At 36.6% G+C, this 16,236-nt stretch overlaps 1 protein-coding gene across 2 annotated transcripts in view; it reads right to left on the minus strand.

Moving 5' to 3' along the window:
* Positions 1–11,225, minus strand: part of LOC112047512 (CD63 antigen) — a 39,452-nt gene extending 28,227 nt beyond the window's left edge. For both annotated transcript variants that reach the window (XM_024084652.2, XM_052881478.1), the window contains exon 1: positions 10,968–11,225. In XM_024084652.2, coding sequence (XP_023940420.1) covers positions 10,968–11,027 — 60 coding nt within the window. In that variant the 5' untranslated portion in view covers positions 11,028–11,225. The remainder of the gene's footprint in view (positions 1–10,967) is intronic.
* Between the last annotated feature and the right edge of the window lie 5,011 nt (positions 11,226–16,236).

A 16,236-nucleotide genomic window follows, 5' to 3' on the forward strand; every position in this document is an offset into this window, starting at 1 on the left:
TTTTCTACTAGCATAGTATAGATTATTACAGAATTAGATAGTTGGTAAGTAAATGTCAAATTATGTAACGCTTTGTGTTATAATAACAACGCAAACCCGATGCTAGCTGCTAACGTAATCATGTTTCTACTTGACCTACGCCTGGTTATCACTCCCAAGGCATATTTGGCAGAATAGCAGGTTCAGCTCACCGACGGTTCCGTACACATTTGATCACGTACTTGAAATATTTTGTTGTACAAGCAAATATTTCGACGCGTATCCCTGAGTAATAAAATCATATTGGCAAAGGTCGTACGCAACGTCCGTAAAATACAGCAGTAGTTAAATACGGTTTTGTCGATTACAAAAATGGCATTGCAACAGAGAACATTAGTCGAAATATTAAAGAACAGGTTCGACGCATAACGATTACTGAGTAGGAGGAAGTTTCAACATTTTATTTCAAAGGTATAGAATAGAATGTAAATATACATTATGTTTATGTACAAAGGGATAAACATACTGGTGTCATACCTACTTACATACTGTTCGTAATAATAGGTTAGTCAGACACATAAAAACATAATAGGCTATGTTTAATCTTATGTAGATACATCTATACTAATACTATGAAGCTGAAAAGTTTGTTTGTTTGATTGAACGCGCTAATCGCAGGAACTACTCGTCCGATTCGAAAAATTCTTTCAGTGTTAGATAGCCCATTTATCGAGGAAGGCTATATATTATCCTCGTATTCCTACGGGAACGGGAACCACGCGGGTGAAACCGCGCGGCATCAGCTAGTAAATGATAAAAAGTTTTGACAAAGAATCGTTGTATTATTTCTTTTTACTTACTTCTAACTATGCCAAGTGTTTTCTTTTAAATATAATAAAAAAAACACTTGGCAGTTTGTTGAGTTTGAGTGAATTGCTCTGAGTAAAAATTGTTGACTAATTCACTGTTATCACAAGTACTTACTATTTTTAAAAAGATATATTTTGTTAAGACACGTTGCTGACCTTGACCTAGACTAGACACCTACTTTTTAGTCCTAAGTAGAGTTAGCTAATTCAGTGTTATCACAAGTACATTTTTTTAATAGGTATTACTTAATGTAGCCTGTATTTGGTCAAATACAGGCGTCAATCTACAAAGAAAGACCTTCGATCAAATGACGAAAGGAAGACCTTTGTAATTGTTTTAAGTATGTGTTATTTTATAGAGCTTTTAAGTGGCTGACAAAAGTTCTGGTCAATGAAAACTGCCTGACACTTTTGATACTGCTTTAGAATATTATTCTTCAAAATACATTAAGTATATAAAAAATCATCTATGTGAATTTAAGCTACGTAATACTTTTTTAATCACCAGGTACCAGCCCAGGTGTCACAGAGCAAATCTCCTCAAAGAATCAGGTATTCAAATCTCATGAAACGCTATTGAAAACCTAAGGTTCTTTAAGAAAATTAAGCTGTGTCAGATCAAATCACATCACGAACAGAACTGGGATCTTGATTTCTATAAATACATTGATTGATTGATTGATTTATAAATGCTAAAAGTTTTTCACTTCACTCCTACCATTGGTAAATACCGTAGGCCTGCCTGTAGACCGCTGTCTTTGGGAAGGTGCTTTTCTGTCAACAATTAATTTACAGCGTTACGATCGGTCGTATCCTTAGCTGCTTTTGTGCTTTACTATCGCGTTCCAAGCATGACGTCCGGACGTATGCTCTCTCCCAATCGATTTAAAAAGCCTGTAACCGGTGCCAGTGACTAAATAGTTGCGGAGTAAAATGTCAGCTTGGTTTGGACCTATAATGCTGCTGTCAAGGGGTTAAAAACTCTTTGGTAAACATAGATAGAAGAGTTTCAAACAATCCGACACAAGTCTATGGTTACTATTAGAGCGTCAAAGCCTGCAGGACACTAAAAGGACTTAAGTGGGCGCCGCCATGGCGTCGGTGTCGGACTTTAAGTAGAGTCATTTTCATTAAAGAAGTCCCGCGGCTAAAACCTGAACTAAAACTGAAATCGCCTTACACAACTGACAATAAGACCGCCATTAGCAAATGACAATGAACGCCAATAAGACATTAGCGCCGCATCTGGGGGACTTCTTACATGAAAAGGACTATAGGCTATTCTACACATGTCTGCATACAAATACACGGATTTCATTGATTTTATAAATGCTAAAAGTTTGCACTCCTATACTCCTGCCATTGGTAAATAACTAAAAACTCTTTGGTAAGCATAGATAGAAAAGTTTCGTACAATCCGACACAATACTTGCCTGCTGTACAAAACTAAGAAGATTTTTCGCATAGAGGCAGTTTAGGTGCCTAGAAACTCTAATCACATTTCAATTTGTGAAAATAAACCCGTAATTGTAATATTTTTATAAAACAAAATTGTATTTTTATTACGTCACCGCAAACGCCAATCATAAACTGTAACGTCATTCGCTACAAGGCATCGGTTTGTGATTGGCGCTTCGGTGACGTGATATAATCACATCACTGCAGACGCCAATCACGCTGTTATCTCTATGAATGACGTCACTTGCTAATGTGTTGTGTTTCGGCGGCAAAAATTTTACGTAGATATTTATTCATTTATATAAATTACTGGTTTACTTTACTTTACTGGTTATTATTGACGGGACAATATAAAGTATAGCTTATAATACTTCCATAATTCAGTTTGAACACTGTTTACAAAAGAGGCAAGTAGCCTATTTGTTCAGTAGCAAGAGAATTATTTGAATTGCTTTGTCTATGGTTAATATTAGAGCGTCAAAGCCTGCAGGACACTAAAAGGACTTAAGTGGGCGCCGTCATGGCGTCGGAGTTACTGCGATGATGTCACCGCGTCACGTGTAATCAAGTAGGTTGTGTTTGTAGTGCACGAACTCGCATACTTTGATAATTTACAGGTTTTTGTATTGCAGGTCATGTTTTTCGAGCGAATTATGTCTTACAGTTACAACAGTTACAAAGTTAAAAAGTTAACTTTAAAGGTTTAAACTTTTGGATTGAACTATTTGGACCAAATACTTATTTTAATTTTTTTTAGATTTATTATTACTAAAGTAATTTTGAAGTACTTTTGTTTATGCAATTTAAAAGTGCTGTTTTCCACCTTTTTGTTAATGTTTTCAAAACGTGGAACCTATCCCTTTGATTTGACGTAAAACTTACACTTTAAAGTTACCTGCAAAGTAAAAGAAGCGCTGCAAAAATAGAGAAAATCTAGCCAATGCATAAGAAACAGTTTGATTCAAATTAAAAGGTAGGTAAGGTACCTATATCTTGCGTAATATCTATGGTAATGATAATGCCATAATGTGGCACTAAAAAATTGCTCTGATGATGGGGTATGACCATAGAACATTAAAGACGCTAAAGCTATTTTAAACACTTATTTTAATCAAATTCAATTACCTATGTAAATAAAATAAATTTATGGTTATGAGGATGATAAAAGCTCGTTTTCGAAAAATATAGTTTTTAATCGACTTTGAAAGGACGAGGTGCTCAATTCGACGTTTTTCATGATTAATAAAACTTAAACTTCGTCATTTATTGACCCATTTTGAAAATTAGTATTTAAAAGGGCATACCTTCTTCCACATTGATCCCATTTAATTTTCACGAACATCGGTAATAGTACGATGTTATTTTTCGCTTTCTAGAGAAATGCATCTTTGAAGTCGGTTTAATATTTTTCTTAAAAAGATTTTATAAATATTCTATTCAAGGATTACGACGGGAAAGAAAACCAAGGAAAAGCGTCACACTGTAATTATAATAATGCTGATACAACTGCCTGATGTTTGCACAACCAAGGCCAGAAAACATCTGTTACATCGACGGACGAACTATCAGAATACACCCGTGGTATTACATCACATTACAATTTAACAGAAACAACTCTTTATTTCTTTATAACTTCAATTAACAATCATTAGAATAAGAATTAGCTCTATAAGAGGTGTATTATGTATAAAACATACTGCTATACTTATAATAAAACAAAGACGACTTAGTTACAGCTTTTGTATTTCCAGAACGTCTAAAGGATTAAGATGGAGATAGATAAGCTGGAATAACGCGAAACGTGTACTGCGCTAGTGAAACCGAGGGTGTAGCTATTTACTTATACGAGTGTAACTAGATACACTCTCTGAATAGGAGGAAAATATGGATAAAATTTGTCATCTATATAGCTTAGTGATAGCAATCTTTCGTCATCTACGTGACCACTTGTTTAAGTTGGCAAAAAAAAATTCTAATTCAAAGGTACTTAATAGTACAATTTTAAATACACCATAACGTGGTGTTGGCGGTGATGAACCCTATCCGCATTGGAGCTGCGTGGTGGGTCTACGTTCCATATCCTCTCTCGTATAAGGAGGGAATATGTCCTTTCTTTAGGTCTTTTTTATTTTGGGTTTATTTAAAAGAGGCTGTTTAAGTATATCAGCCTGTTTGCCTATTTGATGATGGCTAATTAGTAACTTATCGTAGTAAATATGAATTGCATAAAGTAATAAAAGTTTCAAGTTTTAATGAAGTTCCAACCTACTATACTAAATACTGGCTGACGCCGCGTTTTACCCGCGTGGTTCCCGTGCCCGTAGGGGTACAAGGATAATATATAGCCTATAGCCATCCTCGATAAATAGGCTATCTAACACTGAAAGAATTTTTCAAATCAGACCTCCAACCTCAGACTTTCAGAATCAGTTCCTGAGATTAGCGCGTTCAATCAAACAAACAAACAAACTCTTCAGCTTTATATATTAGTATAGATTCACCGTCGTATTTTTGAAAATCAATACATTTTTCACCACCTTTTGAGCGATAAAGAAGAGACACTCGAGTTTCCTCTAGACTATAAGGACTATTGACAAATAAGTCAGCGAATTTTTAATTAGATAGAGGACAAAGCCGAGGTATCTACCTAAGCTTGAAACATTTGATTAAGTCACGTCTCGCCCATCTTGGGTTTTCCTTCTCACTTAAGGACTCTCCCTTGACCCACTTGTTATAGCAATGGGAGGGTACGTCATATTTTACGACTCGCATAATAAAAGCATTCGTTCGCACATTGAAATAAAAATGTTCCTTATAAATGAATTGTACCTACTCATAACATTATGTTGTACATCATTAACTCATATTCGGCTCACTGCTGAGCTCGAGTCTCCTCTTAGAATGAGAGGGGTTAGGTCAATAGTCCACCATGCTGGCCCAATGCGGATTGGCAAACTTCACACACGCAGAGAATTAAGAAAACTCTCTGGTATACAGGTTTCCTCACGATGTTTTTTTTTTGAGACAAGTGATATTTAATTCTAATAATGTTGTACATGGATCGCTAAAAAAATAAACGCATAGAGAAATGCCTACCAACTTTTTTAATTATAAAAAGTAGTTTATTAGGTTAGTATAGTTTGGAAATTAATATGTACTATACAATGCTTGACAATCTGCTACTTCTTTGCGTGGAACCTTAACTTCAAGGAACAGGTTTTCATACAAAGATACTACAACAATACAACATTTTTTGTTGAATTGAAGGCCGTCGAAATTATCTTTATACTTCACCAACTTTTATCAATTACTGTATCTATTGGTAAACCGAATTAAAATACGTTCAGTAGTTTTCGAGTTTATCGAAAACAGACAGACAGGAAACTGTCTGTCTGACTGTAGAGATATGATAATTATTTTATAATGATTGTTAAAAAATTTTAATTACAATTCAAACTTTAAATGTTTATGATTTATGGATAATTTCAACTTCCAATAGCCGCGAGCTGCATATAGAATAATCTGAACTAATGGACAGTTCAGATTATTGCATGCTGCTGGCAGTTCAAGACCATGTTGTTTGGAAATCTATGCAAGAGGCCTATTTCCAGAAGTGAACGTCCATCGGCTGATAATGATAATGATGATCATTACATGTCAGCCGGGCTAGCATGGGCAAGGGATAAAATTTTTATCCACCCATTATATCCACTGACTAAGGATATAAATCCACCCGTCATAGCATGGCCACAAGGGAAAGACAAATTAATCCCCGATTGACATTACGCGTGGAGATCTTTTCCTCGACTATGGCATATGGAGTGGATAAAATGATATACTTTGGGACTTTTGACATTTAAACGCGATAAATTTATCCCTGTGAAGTTGATGTGGGGATAAAACTTTTCTTAAAAAAACAATTATGTCTCGCATGTTTTGGTCTTTAACAATTGCTTCTCAATATGGGGTAGGGTAGGGGTAGGGTAGGGTAGGGGTAGAAAGCTAGTGTCAAGCGAAGGCGAGTGGCAGAAATATGCACAAATGCTCCGGAAAATAATGATAAGAAAGGAAGAAAAGGAAAAAGAGGAGAAAAAGAAATGGAAAATACCCTAGAGGCAGTTAGCACGATGTAATGCCATGCAGTTCCGTGCTAACTCTGACGATAAAAAAAAAAAAAAAAAAAAAAAGAAGGGTAGTGGTAGAATCTGCTTTTTGTTACTTCTTTGTCTGAATAAAACCAAATATATGATTTAACTAAAACATTTTATACTAGGTACATTTTGTTTTTATATAAAACAACTCACTTTTTTAAATTCATTTTTTCTACTAATATTAGTCTTAAAACACCGTTTACTATAGATACCTACTACAAACCACCGCAAAAAACAATCACCAAACAAAACAATGCCAACAGAAAACAGATAAATAATATGCACAAAATAACCAAATATTATCAAATTTACGTTTATTTCGGACTATTGATATACCTAATGCCAATTTATAAGATATCTACAAATGGGTGGACAAGTCTTTCCCTCCGTTTATCCACCGGGGATAATATATCCACCGGCGTGCCCATGCGCGGTGAGTGGATAAAACGAGTGTGGGGGATAAACGTTTTATCCTCTCCCCGTGGATAAATTTCTCCCTTGCCCGTGCTAGCCCTGCAGGAGTAAATAACCTAATTCCACTCACTATCCAATAAGTTAAAGTGCCTGCAGCGCTAACGGCGGGACATCCGACAGAACTGATTGCAACCAACACACGATCAGTTTTATCGGATGGTGAGTGGCTAACATAATCTACCTCTGTAACATAGTAAGCAGTGGCGTGCCTCGTAGATGCATGAACGCAATGCATACCCTGAGGATTCATTACGTACGTGTATTAGAAGAGGAATTTTCAATTTTGTTCAATTTACCTAGCCTACCCTAGTTAAAAACCTTGTGCACACCACTGATAGCACGCAGTAATGGATTACCTATGCAAGTAGATAGCTGTTTAGGTATTCAACACTCAACGCACGGCAGGACATCTGCCGGGCCGTAGGTACCTACTATGTGAGCCTTACTGAATCATCAATTATTCATTAAAACACCTGTTGGTCGGGTTTTAGGGCGACAACGAGGAAAAGGGAGTTTCGTCACGCAACGCATATAACTGTTGTCATATCGATTACCTTCCCTTGTCAATGTAAGTGAGAAATGGCGTCAGCTTGACCAAGTTTGACTCAAATCTGTAACTGGATTGTATTTACGAGTTCAATAAGTAAGCGTAATCGATGATCTTTCCTTTCGAATGAAGAATAGTGAGCCGTGATATCCCAGTGGATATGACCTCTGCCTCCGATTTAGGAGGGTGTGTGTTCGAATCCTGTCCGGGTCATGCACCTCTAAGTTTTCAGTTGTGTGCTTTTTAAGAAATTAAATATCACGTGTATCAAACGGTAAAGGAAAAACATCGTGAGGAAACCCGTATACCAGAGAATTTTCGTAATTCTTTGCGTGTGTGAAGTCTGCCGCATTGGGCCAGCGTGGTGGACTATTGGCTTAACCCTTCTCATTCTGAGAGGAGACTCGTGCTCAGTAGTGAGCTGTGAGTGATTAACATTACCATTCAGTAGATTACGTTAAGCTTGATAACAAGTTAAGTAATACGTCTCATTTAGTTTTTCTCATAGTTTTGAAAGTAAAAACTTGATTCTTAAGACAGTACATTTGTTAAACAGAACGGAAAGATTGCAAAACATCACGAAGGCACGTCCACAGAGCTTATGATAAGGGTCAGACCACACTAATGACTTTACTAACCCAGAAAATTTTAAAATTTGGATCTTAGTAAATATTTTGTTGTGTTATCGCTTATTGGAAAATACATGAACTCAAAACTAGTTATTATGTAAATAGATCAATAGATGGTTGAATGCAATAATACATTCTATTTTTTTTGATTAAAATGTACTTTGAACTTGAAAATCCTATGTATGTAGAGATCCTATAATAAATATGTATGTAGAGATATTTTAAAATATTGAAAAGTAAAAAGTATCTAACAGTGGAATTCATAGACGTTGTAGAGGCACCCCCAGGGGATCATTCAGCCGCTGAGTGTCAAATTCAACCTCTATTTGTTTGAGAATTTGACACTCAGCGGTTGAATGATCTCCTAGGGTTGCCCCTACAACGTCTATGAATTCCATTGTAAGTATGGTGAGAAGTATAATTCAAAACGTACTGAAGTAACCTAAGTACTTTCTTTCTATTCTAATTTGTAAAATAATTTCATTGGGTTTTTCTAGAATGGGAGAATTTTCTCTTAAAGTGTGACCGGAATATCTGCATCATCATTATACTGATCTGCACTGCTGAGCACGAGTCTTCTCTCAGAATGAGAGGGGTATTGAAATATCTGCGATTACTCTAAAATATTTGACTTCTACCTCTAGAAAATTCTCTGAAAATACCCGTTTTAGGGAATTCCCTTTTCACAGAAAGACTATTTTTAGCGATTCGTGTTCGTGTTTCTCTGTACTGGAGTGCGACACGACAAAAAGTTGAACAACAGTAATCCCCAAGTGAGATCATATCCTAAGTACGTCTACTCTTAATATGAAATGCAAATATGCAAATCGAGCAGTGACGTACCGAATCCACGAAAAACTCAGCTCGCAATAGTGCTATAACCACACGTGATGTCATAGTGGCAACACTGAGTCATTGCTTACTAGTTGCTGTGTTACGATTGTATTAAAAACTATTTTATGACTCTGTGTACGTGCATTTGAATTGAATCACTGCCCTGTACGCCTATTAATGCTTTTGCTAATAATATAAAAAATTAAAATCAATCTCTAACAGGAAGCTCTATAGACCAAGAGCTTGCGAAGCTTGCTAAGTTACTTGTTCAAGGTTTGATCGGATCCATTGCATCCATGCATTATCTGGTTCAACTGACAGTTTTTCTAGGGATTTGACTTTGACATATTTTTTTTTTAATTTTTAGGCTAACTGTCAGTTTGACAAATAAAATACATACCTATAATGATTTTACTGTCAAACATATCCGATGAACGTTCAGGTTCAAAGACAGCGTGCATTGTTACCGACAATTTAAAAAAAGGCAATCCTTTAAAGAATTTAGACTCCGCGGTAAAAGGGCTGGACTCATCATTGAGAGATGGTGGTTCAATCCCGACTGCAGGACTAGTCTTACCCACACCTAATGTTAGCCACTCACCATCCAATAAGTTCACGTGCCTGCAGCGCTAACGGCTTGACATGCAGATATGACTTGTATATGACATGCAGATCGCAACCGACACACGGTCCGTTTTATCAGATGTCCTGCCGTTTGCGCTGCAAGATCATGAACTTATTGGATAGTGGCTAGCATAACACGGTCTTTTCCGACTAATTGGAAAGGAACGAGAATGATGGTCATATTATAAAAAAAAAATGACAAATATTCTTTTAAAAAGAGAGAGAGGTAGGTAAGGGTTTTATAATTTCATCACGATACCCAAATAAAAAAGGGCTTATAAGCATTGAACAGGCAGATTGAATCCGTGTTTTCCTTTTGAGTTACGGAACTCTATGGAAAAATTAACTACATAATATCCACGCGAAGTCGCGACATACCTACCTAGTTATGTGACTACTTGGTAGACTTCTCGAGACGTAAATATGTATGTACGCAAAAAATTCCTAGCCTGTAAAGGACATAGGTAGGTAATGCAGACGGTCGGTACACTTGTCTATAGGTACGTTACGTATAGTTAAGTCTAGTCACAAAAGGACATGACCTTTCAATTTCTCGAAGGAGTTTTCTTTGTTTACAGCAAATACCTACCTACTCTTTGTTCGACGCTTCGAAACTGTTTTTCGGGTCGTTGGTTACCTTCTCCGTTCAAGATATGTCCTGGGTTGTACTTTGAATGAATGATAATAAAAAGCTCAATATGCTTTTCATTCTCCCAAAGTAATTTCTATATGTACCTACAAATTATCATTAAACCCTACCACCCATAGATTTATAACACATAGATAGGTAGTGTGTAGTCGCAGCATTCGTAAGCCTTGCCCCGAAATGGGGGCCCTTGACGCATCGCTACGCTACGATAAGTATGCTTGTGTGCATGTCGGCGAGTGAATAGCTTAGCATTTACGCTCACATAGTCACAGAAGTGGCTTACGATTGGAATGAAAAATTGTTAGGTTTTGCGGGTCTATAGGTTATTAGTCTAAGCTACTTAAGCCCGTCTCGGAGCAGCGTTGATTTTATAATAAGTACTATTTTCTTAACCTAAACACAAACCCATTAGGATGTAAATTAATAAGCACCAATAAAACAAGAACTCAAAGAGAAGTAGACTGTAGAGGTAGGCACGGTATTTCTACATTTTTCTCCTCTTTAGCTTTGCACCCTACTTAGAAGATTTACGTTATCGTTGAAATCTAATCTATAGACATTGTTCTACGTTCTATAAGACAACCTAACGAAGCTCGTTTTTTTAAATAACATTCCGGTCACAACCTACCGGCCACAGGCCACGTTGTAGATCAAAACGCCCCGTACGGGTTTCACTGTTCGCTGACCACAACCAAAGACCAAACCGGTTCTCCGGTCTCCCGCCCTTTACCCAACAGTTCAGTTAGCACTCACCGCGACCATCAGGTTGAAGAAAAACAGCACATATTTCACAAAACTCGTTCCACACCCCATTTTGAAAACACAAGCGGCGCAGTCACACACAAAACTTCACACAAGTTGAGGTCACACACCGATTTAAATTTACCGAGCTTATAATTCGCGGAGCGGCAACAACCAACCTCTGCGTTGCTACAAAAGCGACTAAATTCAAAAGAAAAATATAAATGAGAGAATCGTGATGGCGACGCTACACCCCTCCCGCGACCCGCATCGTTCTCATGAATCGTGACCCCTCATGCCCCTCATTCACCTATACGGTGTCTCGTTCGCACGCGTACGGAAACGAGCGTCTATGGATATGTCTATCTCGTTTTCAACTCATCTCAACAAAGATAGGAAGACTACAGTCACAAAATTAATTTTGTAACTTTTGAGTTTTTATTACGATTATGGCTTTTGGAACTAGAACTTGTGATTGTAAATTTTTCATTGCTGCTAAATCTAAAAAACAAAAAAATATCTCGTTGCGCATAACATGAGCTCCAGTACCTACATTCCAACCCACATGGATTTGAAAGTGCAAAGCTTCCTTCCAAATAATCTTAAAAGTTAAGTAGGTATAGAACTTAATACCCAGGGGGCCAGGGATGATGACAGTATTTTAAATTGTATATAAATTAAGAGTATGCTAATAGCACTAATAGTATTGGATTTGTGGCGCTGCCGCGGTTCCGTGAAAAACGCCCTATACAAAATGGTACGAATTAATGACGTCGTAGGTACATAATGATCATTAGATTGATCAAACAAAATTACTAATATCTTTGTTATTTGTGCAATTTTCATCTAATTATCTACGATAAAAGATTTTTAATAGATCTTTGCTTTTTATGTATAAATTAGTTAACATTGATCTTATTTACCCGAATGTATCATAAAAATCAATATATTCAAACCTAGTTCACATTCCGGTCGCGTCAAATCCTATTTTTAACAAATCCCTTGTTCTGCTCCAAGGTCTATAGCTCTGAGTAGGTAAGTATATCAAAATTTATCAAAATCGGTGCAGCGGCTTAGTTGTGAAAGGTGAAGGTAACATATTAGGTGTGGATTTTCCCACATTGTCTCTATGGTGTTTAGGTAGGTTTTAGGTATACATTACTATCTTGTAGAGTAGACTCCGCGCCATGAAAGAAGTCCCGCGGCTAAAACCTGAACTAAAATTGACAGAGCCTTTACACAAATGACATTATCACCGCCATTACCAATTACCCCTATAATAAGTATTTAGAACCAACTATCAAATGACACTGAGCGCCATTATGACATTAGCGCGTCTACGGGACTTGTTTCTTGACGCGAAGTTATAATAATTAGTTTTCTACCTAATTGGTACCTACTATTCATCATTATCAACCCATATTCGGCTCACTGGTGAGCTTGAGTCTCCTGTCAGAATGAGAGGGGTTAGGCCAATAGTCCACCACGCTGGCCCAATGCGGATTGGCAGATTTCACACGCAGAGAATTTTCTTAATTGTTGTCTGGTGTGCACGTTTCCTCACGATGTTTTTCCTTCACCGTTAGAGACACGTGATATTTAATTTCTTAAAATGCACACAACAGAAAAGTTGGAGGTGAACGCCCCGGATTCGAACCTACGCCCTCCGGAATCGGAGGCAGAGGTCATGTCCACTAGGCTATCACGGCTCTACCTACCTACCTATACCTACCTACTATTATTACTTTCTTATCTCATCCAATTCACTTTCAAGGCTACTAAAGTCAAGTTAAATAACTGGAAAAAAATAAACAAGATTCGTAAGATTAAACCAACTTGCACAGGAACTTGAGAGAAAGTTAAGCCATATGCGAGTGTGGAATGAACGTTATTTGCCACTTTCTATTATTTAAAGGCTTGTTAGTGTCTGGAGCGATGTTTATAGCACTTAATTAGTGTAATAGTAATAATTAATTTATTTCCAGTCATTTGTGGGCAATTTTATGTGAATACATGACAACTCATGCAAACTTACCTGATGGTTAATGTCCATAGAATTTTAATAAAAAAAATTTAACCGACTTCAAAACAAAACATACTTACTAAACTAAAAAGCGAAAAATAACATCATACTAAGTTCTGTCTATCATATTATGTTCTAACTGATGATCAGTTTGAATTGAAAACCTCCTCCTTTTTTTGAAGTCGGTTAAAAATAAAGTACGTAGTTTTAAATAACATACCATACCTACAAAATTGTTACGCGGCAATTTTCAGCTATGTACGAGGTACGAGTTAGTTAGGCACACACAGAACAGAATATTGTCTTTTTCTGTTCTTTGCGTATGGCAGTACACTATATCCAAGTATTTTACGCTGTATTGTACCTTTTTAAACGCTAAATTAGGTAACTTAAGATATTTTACAAGGGTGGTCACTAGCCATGACTGAAGCTTACATCCAGATAAAATCTAAGCGTAAAATAGCGTAACTTCCATCTGAAGCCCGTGGGTTCGAAGGGGCCCCAGAAAAAACGTATTTTTTTTAAATGTTAGATCCTACTTCTCAGCTCAAGGTGTCGTGGCATTTTGCCAACCCTACCAGTTTATACCTAGTTACGCTATTGCATATGAGCTTTTATAATATAAATTCTTTGTTTTTGATGACCTAGCCCAGCTGGCCTGTACACTATTTTGGTCTTTAATATCGACCTATTAAAATAAAAATCAAATTAATTGACAAAATGTCATCTACCTACTGATGATATCCACCAATTTCGTATAATATGTCAACTAGCATACCTATATAACGCCAAAGATACTTAGTGAATTAGCCTGCTGAACACAAACTGCGCACCTCAATACACCTACAGAATACAACTTAAAGGCAAAGGCAGTTAGATAACATTATAGTAGGGGAGCCCAGGATGCTAAATTTGCAGTTACTCGAGCGTCATTGAGACCGATTACATTTGGTAGATTAAATTATAGGAAGAATAAATGGTTATTTACTTTTTCCGCTTTTAGCAGTGGAAAAAAAAACTACAGACTTTTGAAATTTTAAAAACAATTGTTATTACATTGGCTTACTGAAATTGTAAGAAAATTTTAGCGATTAATTAGGAGATTATTTCCTTAAAAATAAGTAAAAAATTAATCGCACTCGTACCTCGAGCACTAAAATATAAGGGTTTAATTTTGTAACTTTGAAACCCTCCCATTCCATTACATTACGCTCAAATCGTCAGATTTTTGAAATGTGCAGTTTTTAGCTATCAACTCACCTACTTTATCTTAATCTGACGTGCTGGTTGAGTATTTATGAAGTTAGTTTTTTTTTGGTTGCCCTAAACGTACCCACCAATATTAAGGGCTCATACTCGGTGGAGGTACTCGACAAAGTGTAAGGTATAGTCCCTTATGTTTATCTGCCGCGCTCGAGTAACTGCAAAAATCCCCTCTTCGGCTCCTCTACTATTAATAACATACTTGCATAACGAAACTAAAAGTTAAGCTGGTACTTGCTTACCTACTTACTATAAATTACGTCATGAATCGCAACTGTTTTAAATATTTTGAAACAAACGGCGACTGAGTCAGAACCGGTTTTGATTTTAGGACAATTTATATTTAGCTTAAGGCTTGTACTGGTGGGTTCATACATACGTTGCTATTAATCTGTGGTTCCTACCAAAACACAACTGAGACTATAAGTTTCTCAACCGACTTCAAAAAGGAGGTTATCAATTCGTCGCGTAAGTTTTTTTTAAATGTTTGTTACCTCGTAACTTCGTCAATTATTACCCATTTTTGGAAAAACTTTTCTGGTTTGAAAGAGTTTTCAGATTGGTCCCATTTCATTTTCATGAAAATCGGTTTAGTAATTTTGTATTAAAATCAAAATAACTGAAATAGATCCTTGAAATCGGTTCCATTTTTATGTAAAAAAGGTTATGATGTGAAACATCTTTTTTGAACCAACGGCGAGCCTTGGGAGTAAAATGGACAGTCTCAATCTGCCCAGCCGGGGATCGAACCCAGGACGTCCGTTTTGTAAATCCATACATCCATCGCGCATACCACTGCGCCACGGAGGCCGTCAAAGGCCGTCAAGTTGTCTCTCGATTTCTACTCCCTTATTTAATTGGAGAAACTACTCTAATTTTAAGTGTAAAACAATCATCGCAACACCATAATCCCCATAACGTAATGCCAACGACCGTGTGTCATTGTAATGAACTATTTTGCACGCTCCACGAAAACACCGGCGTGTTCTTGTGATTACACTTTGTATGGACTATTGTGTTCTATGGCGCATTAATATCTGCCTTATATCAGTTGATTAGTTAAGTTAGGGTGATTAAAAATACTTACACGATTAGATATTAAGTAATAATATTATGTTGCAAGATGATGTCGGGTCCTGGACTCCTGGGGAGGATTTATGTATTTATTGATCTATGGCTCTGAGCATATGATATGACAAAGACTGGCAGCAAATACCATGACTTGGCCAATCCAAATGTTAAATCCAAAACTTATTAGACTACATTTAGCACAAAAATATCCCTGTTCAACGCCTGTCTTGCGCTCGGTTGGCCATTCTACTTTATTTTGATTTTAATCACGATGTAAGCAATATGCAGTAGTAATAAAACTAGATGATAGGAAACATAAATGTTAAATTTTGTGGTAATTCCTTATGAGTTACCCTACTTACCTACTCAACTGCTTAAGTGAAAGATTGTGTCTCTTGTCATCATCAAATGATATCCACGCGCACGCCACATATTGGCGTTAAATAAAAATACCTATTTTTTCAAAATATCTGTGAGTACTTTTTAACGAATTATGATCGAAGTCGTCATTTTCTCCTATATTTAATGTATTAATGTTCCCGTCACTTTGTGCGACTCTCCTATACCTAGCCATAATAACTGTGTCATCAGCAAAGATGGCAATGGTATTCTTTTCGAGTTCTGGAATATCGAAAGTGCGTATATAAAAGGTACAGGACCGGACCTAATACACTGCCTCGTGTAACACAGCTTTTATATGTATTAGTTCAGATTAGGCACCTTAATGCCTTATTCAAAATGCTCTATTTGAAATGTAGGATTTCAATATATCAACATAATCTTTCTGATTTTTACAATAAAACCTTCATGCCAGACTTCGTTGAATGCTTTCTCAGTATCAAGAACACAGTAAATCACACTATGTACTCGAACGTTAAGTGTTTCTATCTAAAACCAAATTGACAATCTGGTATTGAGTTTTTG

This window comes from Bicyclus anynana, chromosome 5 (assembly GCF_947172395.1).
Source record: "Bicyclus anynana chromosome 5, ilBicAnyn1.1, whole genome shotgun sequence".
In the NCBI taxonomy this organism is placed as follows: domain Eukaryota; kingdom Metazoa; phylum Arthropoda; class Insecta; order Lepidoptera; family Nymphalidae; genus Bicyclus; species Bicyclus anynana.